This window comes from Macaca fascicularis, chromosome 15 (genome assembly GCF_037993035.2).
Source record: "Macaca fascicularis isolate 582-1 chromosome 15, T2T-MFA8v1.1".
NCBI classification, from domain to species: Eukaryota; Metazoa; Chordata; class Mammalia; order Primates; family Cercopithecidae; genus Macaca; species Macaca fascicularis.
Genome location: NC_088389.1, coordinates 9,076,526 through 9,087,872, shown reverse-complemented (window position 1 = coordinate 9,087,872; position 11,347 = coordinate 9,076,526). Strand labels below are relative to the sequence as shown.

Genomic DNA, 11,347 nt, shown 5'->3' with positions numbered 1-11,347 from the left:
GGCACAGGGAAGCTGGCCCAGGGCCTCCTCAGCCCCTTTCCTTTGGATCATTTGGTTCCTTGGCATCAGATGCTTTGAGCTGGTGGGTCTGGGGTCGTCCCAGGGCTGCTGCTGGCTTGTGAGTCCCAGCTTGAGTCTCCCTTGTTGGGTCAAAGGTCATCTCAACCCCAGCAGAGGCAGTACGTGCACTCTGGGCTGTTCTTCCTACTATGGTGGCCTTTGTCATCTGACCTCTGCCTGCCCCGAGTCTTGAATCCTGGCCTTCATCTGCCCTCTTAAATGTGACCACAGCAGCCACCTGTGGCTTCTCTCCCACAGAAGACAGAGCCAATTGTGTCACCTGCTTCCCCGGGGCAGGGTTTCAAGGTCTCACGTCCCATATGTGGCCCACTCGGCTTCCCCCGAGCATGCTGACCTGGTGGGGTAACCATGGCCCTGGCCACCCCACCCACAGGGCCTGGTGACATTGCTGCAGTCACAGCCCCTCAAGTGTTGGACTTACTGAGAGAGCAGGGAAGGGGCCAGATTCCATGGGGACCCGGGAGACTGGCTCCAGTCTTGGCCTCAGGTTCACAGAAGGAAAATGGGCCAGTGTGCTAGAGCCATGCTTCTCAAAGTGTAGTCCCTGGACCAGCAGAGCAGCATCCATGTCACCTAGGAGCCTGTGGCAAGTGGGAGTTCTAGGGCCTGCCCCAGGCCTGTGGAGCCAGAAGCTCTGGGGGCAGGGCCAGCAAGCTATAAGGACAGGCCTCCGGGTGACTGTGATGCCTGCACACCTTGAGAACCATCGGCCTAGATAGCCTCTGAACACTAACGGCTCTTGGTGCATCTGGAGAAGACACAGGCCATGTCTGGGAGGCAGGGGAGATGGACTAGCACATTCCTCCTGCCACAGGGCAGCATGATGCTCGATTCCCTCAGAAGGATGTCCTTCATCTTTTCCATGCCGTGTGTGTTCACCCTGGCCCTCCCAGCAGCCTGGGAAGGGCAGAACACTGCACACACAAGAGGGCCGTTCCCAGTCCCCACATTCCAGATTCATCTGTCACCAGACCCACGAGAGGAGGCAGACTGGTTCCAGGAGGATGAGAGCCCTTGTTCTGACACCTGTGTCTGATTCCAGTGATTCCAGGGCCTACAAATCCTCTCTGGACTACACCAAACGAAGTCTGGGAATTTTCATTGACCTCCAGAAGAAAGAGAAGGAGGCACATGCCTGGCTGCAAGCAGGGAAGATCTATTACATCCTGCGACAGAGCGAGCTGGTGGACCTGTACATCCAGGTGAGTGGCAAGGGATGCAGGACGACCCCTGTGCTGTTCACTCTCTGTCCATCCACCCATCCATTCATCCTTCCATCATCTATTTACCTGTTCATCCTTCCATCCATCCATCCATCATCCATCCATCTGTCCTTTCATCCATCCATCATTCATCCATCCTTTTATCATCCATCTATTCACCCGTCTATCCATCCATTCACCTGTCCATCCACCCATCCATTCATCCTTCCGTCATCTATATATTTACCTGTTCATCCTTCCATCCATCCATCCACCATCCATCCATCCATTCTTCCATCATCTTCCCATACACCTGTGGGTCCTTCCATTCACCCATCCATCATCCATCCATCCATCATCCATCCTTCCGTCCATCCATCCATCATCTATCCATCCATCCCTTCGTCCATCCATCCCTCCATCATCCATCTATCTGTCCATCCATCCATCCATCATCCATCCACCTGTTCATCCTTCCATCCATCCATCATCCATCCATCCATCCATTCTCCCATCATCTTCCCTTACACCTGTGGGTCCATCCATCCATCCATCCATCCATCCATCCATCCTTCCATCATCCATCCATTCATCTGTTCGTCTTTCTACCCATCCATCATCCATCCATCCATCATCCATCATCCATCCATCTTTTTATCCATCCATTCACCTATTCATCCATCCATCCATCCTTCCATCTATCTTTCCATCATCGATCCAACTGTTCATCCTTCTATCCATCCATCCATCCATCCATCCATCCATCCATCCATCCATCCATCATTCATTAATCTATTTACTTCTTCATCCATCCATTCACCTGTTCGTCCATCCATTCATCCATCCATCCTTCCATCCTTCCATCCATCCATCCTTTCATCCATGTTTCCATCCATCTTTCCATTATCCATCCATTCAGCTGTTCATCCTTCTATCCATCCAACCATCTTCCATCCATCCATGATCCATCCATTCACCTGTCCATCTATTCATTCATCATTCATCTTTTTATCATCCATCCATTCACCCATGTATCCATCCATTCACTTTTCATCCATCCATCCATCCATCTATTCTTCCATCATCCATGCATTCATCTGTTCATCCTTCCATCAATCCATCTTTCCATTTATCCATCCATCCATTTATCCATCCATCCATTTATCCATCCATGCATCCATCATCCATTCGTGTCCATTCTTCCATCCATCGTTCATCCATCCTTTTATCATCCATCCATTCACCCGTGTATCCATCCATTCACTTTTTCATCTGTACATCCATCCATCCATTCATCCTTCCATCATCTATGCATCCTTCCATCATCCATCCATCCTTCCATCCATCCATCCATCCATCCATTCATCCATTATGAATGCATCTATCATCCATACTTCATCATCCATCCACTTGCCTCCTGTTCATCCTTCCATCCATCCATCTGTCCATTCATCCATATATCCATTCATCCATCATCCATCCCTCCTTCCATCATCCATCCGCTCACCTCCTGTTCATCCTTCCATCCATCCATCATTCATCCATCTATCCATTCATCCATCCATCATTCATCCATCCTTTTATCATCCACCCATTCACCGGTCTATCCATCCATTCATCTGTTCATCCATCCATCCGTTCATTGATCCTTCCATCATCCGTCCATTCACCTGTTCATCCTTCCATCCATCAATCATCATCTATCATCCATCATCCATCCATTTATCCATCCATCCATCATCCATCCATACTTCCATCATCCATCCATTCACCTTTTCATCCTTCCATCCATCCATCATCCATCCATTCATCCACCCATCCATTCATCCACCCATCCATCATCCATCCACCCATCCATTCACCCATCCATTCATCCATCCATCCATCCATCATGCATCCATCCATCATCCATCCTTTCACCCATCCATCCATTCACCTGTTCGTCCATTCATCCATCCATCATTCATCCGTCTACCCACCAATCTACCTATTAATCCATCCCTCCATACATCTATCTGTCCATTTGTTTATCCATACATTCGTCTATCCACCATCTATCCATCCACATGTACATACATCATCTACCCTCCACCCATCCATACATTATCTACCCACGCATACATACATACAGACATACACACATCATTCCACCCACCCACCCATCCATCCATCCATCCATCCATCCATCCATCCATCCATCCATCCATCCAAGTATTCATCTATCCACACACCCATCCATCCATCCATCCATCCATCCATCCATCCATCCATCCATCCAAGCATTCATCTATCCACACACCCTTCCATCCATCCATGTGTCTACATCTCCTCATCCATTCATCCATCCATCCACTCATTCCTAAGCCACTGCTGAGCACCTGTTGTGTGCCTTTTCCCTCCCTCCAACTGGTTCCCTCACATCCTCCGCCGGTGGCCAGCATCTTCTCCCTGAGGGCAGAGGCGCGGCCCCTCACAGTGCACAGCACCTGCTGGTATACAGCACATGCTCAAATAATGTGACCACTCAATTAACACACAGAAGAACTTGCTCCAAGCGACATGTGGCACATCTCCTTATAAAATGAATCTATCATAGTGGCTGTTTTCAGAGGCTCTCCCAAACACAGTGTGATCTGGAACAAATTGAGAAGCCCATGAGCCTGATGAAGCTTTCATTATTGAGCACCTGCTATATACTTCCTTGAGCTGAGGAGAGGGATGAAGAGCTCATGGCCAAGAGGGGACCAGGCCCACCCACAAACACTGCTGATGTGGCAGGGATGTGGCAACGCAGAAAAGAGCCAGGGGCTGGGCTCCCAGCAATCTGGGGGCCACGGAGACTGGTTTGAGTGAAGGGGGAGTGGGCTAGGGCTAGCCCTGTTGGTAGGATTCACAGGTGTCGGGCTTCTGGGCTGCAGCTGCTCAGTCACCTCCTGGCACTCAGGAGCATCAGTTCATTGTCCTCATGCCAGTGGTGGGGGCAGCCCTAATGCACAGGGTCTGAAAAATGCTCAAGTGTACCTGTACTGTGTGAGAGGAAGGAGCCTGGCAAAGGTGCGCGTAGCCACCTCGCTAGGTGTGGGTCTTGAGGGAACTTCTGTCTCCTTTCAGGAGGCACAGAATGTGGCCCTGTACACAGGCGACCCCAACCTGGGGCTGGAGCTGTTTGAGGCAGCTGGAGACATCTTCTTCAATGGGGCCTGGGAGCGGGAGGAAGGCATGTCCTTCTACCGGGTGAGCTGGCCTGTGGGCTGATGTGGGTGGGCCTCAGTGGGGCACCTGGAGGGCTGAGGCACAGGTGTGGCAGGGTAGAGGCCTCCCAGATGGAGGCAGGGCCACCCATGCACATGATTAGTTTCCAAGTGGTCTCACCGGGAATGATATTGACCATGCCCCTGCCTGGGACAAACGCTCGGGGCCTGGACGTGACAATGGCTCTACCCTTGTACCTGATAACCTCAAGCAACCATGAGTGGGAAGTCCTGTCCCCATCTTCCAGATGAGGAAACTGAGGCTCAGAGAGGCACAGGGACATGTCAAAGGACACACAGCGTATCAGTGGGAGGCCCAGGTCTGCATGCACACCGAAGTGGGATGGCTTCTCCCTTCCTCTGAGCTCACGGTGTGGCTCAGCCCCGGGCACAGATCAATGTGGGGTTTTTAGAGCAGAGAGGAGTGCTGGCTCCCCCCAGTCAGACCCCCGGTGCCCAGGTGGGAGAGGCTGGTCTGAGGCTGTCGGGTGTAGCTGAATGGGCCTCAGGTGACTCTTCAGCCCCCAACTTGGGTGTCTGAACTGTGTGTTATCCCAGAGCACAGAGCTGTGTCGAGGTGCAGGGGTAGCTGGGGTGTGGGAAGCTCCAAGCACGTGTTTGAGCTCTGAGGAGGGCGCTGGGCAAGGTGGGTGCTGCGGGAAACCTGACCCCACCTGCCTGTGTGGTAGGACCGGGCCCTGCCCCTGGCAGTGACTACAGGCAACCGCAAGGTGGAGCTGCAGCTACAGCTGTGCAACAAGCTGGTGTCACTGCTGGCCACACTGGAGGAGCCTCAGGAGGACTTGGAGGTTGCCCACATGGTCCTAGCACTCAGCATCACTCTGGGTAAGTCCCCTGAGCCTCCGCCCTGCCAGGACCCACACTTTACCAGAGCCCAGCCTCCAGGTCTGCAGGCCAGGAGCTGAAACAGCTACTGGATTTTCCTGGTCTCCTGTCCAGGCAGGCAGCTCTGCCCAACTGGCTTCCCCGTCCGGCTGTGGGGCACAGCCCGGGGTCTCTCACGCAGTGCAGAGCTCCCTGCCTGACTGAGCTCTGCTTCCTCTGCCTGTTCCCGCTGCTGACCACAAGGGCCACCCAGTGTGCCCTCTGCCTTCCAGACATGCCAGGCATCTCGTTGGTCCCTGTATGTGCCAGGCTGAGTGGCACATTCCCTTTCTCTTATGCCCTTCCCACCCTCATCAACCACATGGCTCTCTGGCTGATAAAATCCCAGTTCCCCTTCCAGCAGTCTGCCCCTTAAGGCCGTGCATCCCCTGGTGCTGTGCCAGGGTCGTCTGTCCCCCTCCAGAGACAGGGAACCCTAGGCAGGCCACATGTCCCAGCGCCTTGTGCCCCGTAGCCCAGTACACAGTAGGTGTGCAGCTGACTCCCCAAGGTAGGGGGCTCTGATCATGACACACCCAGGAGGAGTCGGATGTCACATCTGTGGGTTGCCTGGAGCCGGGGAGCCCGGGAGCACCTGCACTGCATGGCTTTTGGGCTCCCCTGGTTAAAACCAGTGAGCAAAGGCAGGTGGCTATGTGTAGGCACAGAACTGGGCCATCCAAGTCCGACTTTGCCAAAGCCTCTCAGTAGACAGGAGCAGGCCTTATTAGTTCTGCTTTGCAGATGGGAAAGTGAGTCTGGGAACCTGGAAGGGAATGGCCAGAGCTGCCCAGGTGACCACAGGTGCCTGGAGACAAGCCAGGTGTGCTGTCTGGGGTCTGTATACCTGCTCCTGAGGGGCATGTTCCCTCCCTGCCCCAGGGAGCCACATCCTCACACCTGCCCCTTTGGCCTGCACCCCAGGGGACCGGCTGAACGAGCGCGTGGCCTACCACCGGCTGGCCGCCCTGCACCACCGGCTGGGCCATGGCAAGCTGGGGGAGCACTTCTACCTCAAGGCCGTTTAGCTCTGCAACTCGCCGCTGGAGTTCGACGAGGACACCCTCTACTACGTGAAGGTGTACCTGGTGCTCGGTGACATCATCATCTACGACCTGAAGGTGGGTGGGGAGGGTCAGGGCTCGGGGTGTTCCTGGCCCCCTTGGAGTGGGATCTCCACCCGGACCCCAGAGGCCTGGGTTCCAGCCTTTCTTAGGAATGGCCCAGCGGCCTCCCTGGAGCTCTACACCCAGCTGGAGGAGCCGGCAAGGTTAGCAGGTAAAACCCAGCTCCCCAGATGGCCAGGCCCCACCCTCAAGAACTCAGTCTCAGCCAGGGAGGCTGACACATGAGTGGGCAATGGTGGCCTCTGGGTAAAGAAGGGGGATTGTAGTCAGGGGGCCCTCCTGGAGGAGGTGACACCAAAGCTGAGTCTTGACAGTCAAGTGTCAAGGTGCATTTAACAAAGAAAACAGGGTCGGGAGAGTGACATTTCAGAGGACGCCATCATCCTCACATTGAATCCACGTTGCAAGATCCAACCCAAATCTTGGCGCCTCCTCTAGGAAGCCTGCCCAGGGTGCCAGCCTGCACTGAGCAACTCCTTCCTGGAGTCCCAAGACACCTTGAATCTTCACATCACCCAGGAAGCGTGGGGTGGGACCAGTGTCTTACCACTGGGTTCACAGACAGGGAAACCCCAGCTCAGGGCAGGTGCAGTGGGGCGGGGCCCCAGCCAGCCAGGCTGAGGCCTTGTTAGGTCGGGTGTGTCTCGAGGGGAGGTGCTGTGCTCCCTCTGCCCCCAGCCCTGCAGGGGTGGAGAGCTGGGATTGGCAGACTGAGACCTGTGGTGTCTCCACCCATCTGCCCAGCGGGCACCGTCCCTCCTTAGCATCACACCAGCCTCGTGTCAGTGCTCCTTACGGGCTGAGGGGCCAGGGCACTCCAGTCCAGGGGCCGAGATCTTGGGGGCCTTAGAACAACATGAGGAGTTGGGGCAGCCCTAAGACCCTGCCCCGGATACCCCACCGCAGGCCTGGGGCTGCCCGGGAGGCCCCCGCCCAGTACTGGCGACACCTGGTGGTCAGACTTGGTTTCTGTGGCCTCCCAAGTCCCAGCCAGACAGGGAGGTGCCAAATGTCAGGCCCAGGGGGACGCTGCTCACCGCTCAGGGGCACGCCTGGGACCCAGGGATACGGGCCTCCCAGAAGAGGCCTTTATCTCTCTTGGTCAAGCCTGCCGCCCACTCCGCCTGTCCAGGAGAAAGGAAAGCGCCAAATAGTACCCGAGAGGCCAAAGTCCATGGTTGGGGTCGAGGGGCAGAGGCCTCCTTCACCTCCTTCCCATGCACAGTCCTCCTTCCCATGCACAGCCCTCCTTCCCATGCACAGTCCTCCTTCCCATGCACACCCCTCCTTCCCATGCACAGCCCTCCTTCCCGTGCACAGCCCTGCTTCCCATGCACAGTCCTCCTTCCCGTGCACAGTCCTCCTTCCCATGCACAGTCCTTCCCATGCACAGCCCTCCTTCCCATGCACAGCCCTCCTTCCCGTGCACAGCCCTGCTTCCCATGCACAGCCCTCCTTCCCATGCACAGTCCTCCTTCCCATGCACAGCCCTCCTTCCCATGCACAGCCCTCCTTCCCATGCACAGCCCTGCTTCCCATGCACTGTCCTCCTTCCCATGCACAGTCCTCCTTCCCGTGCACAGCCCTCCTTCCCGTGCACAGCCCTCCTTCCCGTGCACAGCCCTCCTTCCCGTGCACAGCCCTGCTTCCCATGCACAGTCCTCCTTCCCGTGCACAGTCCTCCTTCCCGTGCACAGTCCTCCTTCCCGTGCACAGTCCTCCTTCCCGTGCACAGTCCTCCTTCCCGTGCACAGTCCTCCTTCCCATGCACAGTCCTCCTTCCCATGCACAGCCCTCTGGGCCTCATCGTGACTATGCTGTCAGCACAGGCCAGCTTCCCACAGGGAGGCCCCCTTGGAATTCCCCAAGGGCAGCTGTCTTTCCAAGGCTACACCCTCCTCCATGTATAGGAGGCTCTGGACCCAGGGCCCAGAGGAGTGGGAGAAGAAGCCGGGCTGGATGGGACCTGGAAGGCTGGCAGAGAAGCAGGAGTAAATGGGCATCTTTGCCAATTGCCTCTAAAATGGGGTCCCCTTTAGTCTACACATGAGAGTGAGCCCTGAATAGAGTGGATTAGGTGTTTACTGGCTCAGGCTGTCACTCACTACAGGCACATGGAAACGCACACGCAAATGCGCACAGGCACAGGCACACGCACACACAGGCGCGCACACACAGACGTGCACACAGAGGCATGCACACAGGCACACACACAGGGACATGCACGCACAGGAACACAAACACGCACATTCACATGCACAGGCACACGCAGAGACATATGCATTGGCTGGCTCCTTCCTGTTTAGTTGGGAAGCCCCCACCCCTTCAGGAAGCCTTTGCCTTCCACACCCGGCTGAGTCTGGGGCCTCCTGGGCTTCCCTCTGCCACAGCCCGGGCCACCCTGTGTGGTCAGTGTTCACTCCCAGGTCCCTCAGACTGGAAGCAAGGACGTTAGGCTCAACCATGCACCCAGCACAGAGTCCAGTGTTCGGCTGGGCCGGGGGGCATTGGATGAGCGGTGGCGGTGACTCGGGGCCTTCTCATGCCCCTGCTCCGTGTGTGGGCTGGGGCAGTGAGGGAATGGACTGCTGCATCTTGGGCTTTGTCATTGGCCCTGGGAGCCATCTTGAGATGGTAAAGAGGGACAGGCCAGGCATGGGTCTAAGAGAGGTCCCTTGGGTGACCGCCATGTGGAGGAGGTGCCTGGGGAGAAGCCGGGTGGGGGATGGGAGGGTCAAGGAGGAGGTCTGGGAGGCGGCATCCCAACCCAGGGATGGTGAGTTTGAGCCAAAGACGCATTGAAAATGGGAGTGGATGTCTGGGGAGTCACACTCCGTCAATATTTCAGGGAACATTGCCAGAGAGGACACCTGTGACATGGTTTTGTACCTGGCCTGGCCCGTGGAGGGCCTGGAAATGGTCAGCATGGACAGGGGCCAGAGGGGAGCCTGGGTCACTCAACGCAGTGGCCCTGCTGTGGCTTGGAGCCACGGGTCCTGCATGGAACTCTCAGAGCAGGCAGGATCTGCCCTGGCCTCAGCCCATGGGGAAAGCAGCCACTGCCTGCAGAGAGGGTGGCACTGGGGCAGGAGGCTTGGGGTGAGTGGGGCGTAGGGACAGTCAGGAAGGCTTCCAGGGGTGTCAGGGTCGTCCCCACCTCCTGCAGCTGAGACCACAGCAGTGTCACAGGCTTCGGGGCTCATGGGGTGAGCCAGCATCGGATGGACATGTGGAATGACCTGGAGACAGGAACGGCCTCTGGGAAGACGGGCTCCGAGTCCCCCTTTTGCTGACCATGACCTGTCCCCTTCAGGACCCGTTTGATGCAGCCGGGTACTACCAGCTGGCACTGGCAGCCGCCGTGGACCTGGGCAACAAGAAGGCACAGCTGAAGATCTACACGCGGCCGGCCACCATCTCCCACCACTTCCTCCTGGACTGCGAGAAGTGGCTCTTCTTCTACCAGAAGGCCAGGACCTTCGCCACAGAGCTCAGCGTCCACAGGGTCAACCTACCTCCTCTGCCACTCTGCGGGTGGGCCCCCTGGTTGGCCTCCAGCCACCCTCGCTGAGGACAGTATCCGAGGGAGTGGGTTTTGTGCAAGGAGGATGATCTCCTGCCTCTCCTGGTGTCTCCCGTAGCTCGTTTTCTGGGTAATGGAAGCATAAAAGCAGGGTTCAAATAGCAATAAATGTTTTTTTTTTTGCAAAAACATACCGAAGTCCCCATGGCATTTTTCCCTGTGTGCTTCCTGGGCTGTGTCTAGGGGACAGCTCCTTCCCTGGTGGCAGCCCTCTGATCTTGGGGATGAGAAGGACCGTGAGTCCAACAGACCTGGGCCAGGTCACCATGAGCCTCGGTTTTCTTGGCGGCCAAAGGGGAGATGGTGATTGAACTCTGGGCAGCTCCCTGCTCTCCCTGCTCAGAGTTCTTGCTGTAGGTCTCGTGCCGCCTTTGCCTTTAACCTTCAGGCCACTGTGCCCGGATGTGGGGGCTGCTAGTGTCCCTGTTCGCCATTGAAGAAATAGAGGCACAGAGAGGTTAGGTGTCTGGCCCACCGTCACACAGCAGGTAGGGGCGGACACGCAGAGCCCAGTACACTGACCACCACACTACCCTGCCAGCCTGGAGCCAGGAAGGTGTCCCCCATTAGGACCCAAGGTCAGCTCCTGGAGCTCTCTCGTGGTGTCAGGAGAGCCGAAGGCCAGTGAGGGTGGCCCCGGGGATCCCTCACTCAGTGTCCTTTGCTCCCAGACTTGGTTGGGCCGAGCCTGGCCAGTCCCACCTCTGGCCACTGGTCAGCCCTGCGGGAAGGGATATGCAGGGATCTCCGCCTGTGTAGACGCTGCTACCCAGTATTGAAAGCCTTATCTGGGCTGCCCCCAAGCTGTCCCCACCAACCCCCTCCCCTTCCGGCCTCCGGCCGTCATTCCAGTCCCAGGAATCCCAGGTTTTCCTTCTTGGAATCTCTTGGCCCCAGGGAATACAGTTCACACTGTCTCTTTGCCAGTTTACGCAAGGAAACTGACGTTCAGAGACTGTGGGTGTCCCACGTGATTCTCACATACACTGCACTCTCCCAGACCCCTCTTTTAAACACTTTAAATGAGGTGATTTTCACATCGCATGCAATTAACTATTTCAACGCAAATAATGTGATGGCATTTGTACATTCACAGTCCTGTGCAACCACCCACGCCATCTAGTTTCAAAATGTATTCATCTCCCCAGAAGAAACCTCCCATCCTCACTAAGCAGTTACCCCTCCTTGGTATCCCCCAAGCCCCTCGTTTAATGGAAG

The 11,347-nt window shown here is 56.2% G+C and overlaps 1 protein-coding gene and 1 pseudogene across 1 annotated transcript; both read left to right on the top strand.

Moving 5' to 3' along the window:
* The first annotated feature begins 1,085 nt into the window (after positions 1-1,085).
* Positions 1,086-10,260, top strand: LOC135967599 (SH3 domain and tetratricopeptide repeat-containing protein 1-like). Its single transcript, XM_065531099.2, has 5 exons — positions 1,086-1,283; positions 4,395-4,517; positions 5,224-5,380; positions 6,344-6,540; positions 9,860-10,260. Exons 1-4 carry the CDS (start codon positions 1,086-1,088, stop codon positions 6,445-6,447), a joined length of 582 nt encoding a protein of 193 aa, XP_065387171.2. The 3' UTR covers positions 6,448-6,540; positions 9,860-10,260.
* On the top strand, positions 9,211-10,260 carry LOC141408588 (SH3 domain and tetratricopeptide repeat-containing protein 1 pseudogene; annotated as a pseudogene).
* Positions 10,261-11,347: the final 1,087 nt, after the last annotated feature.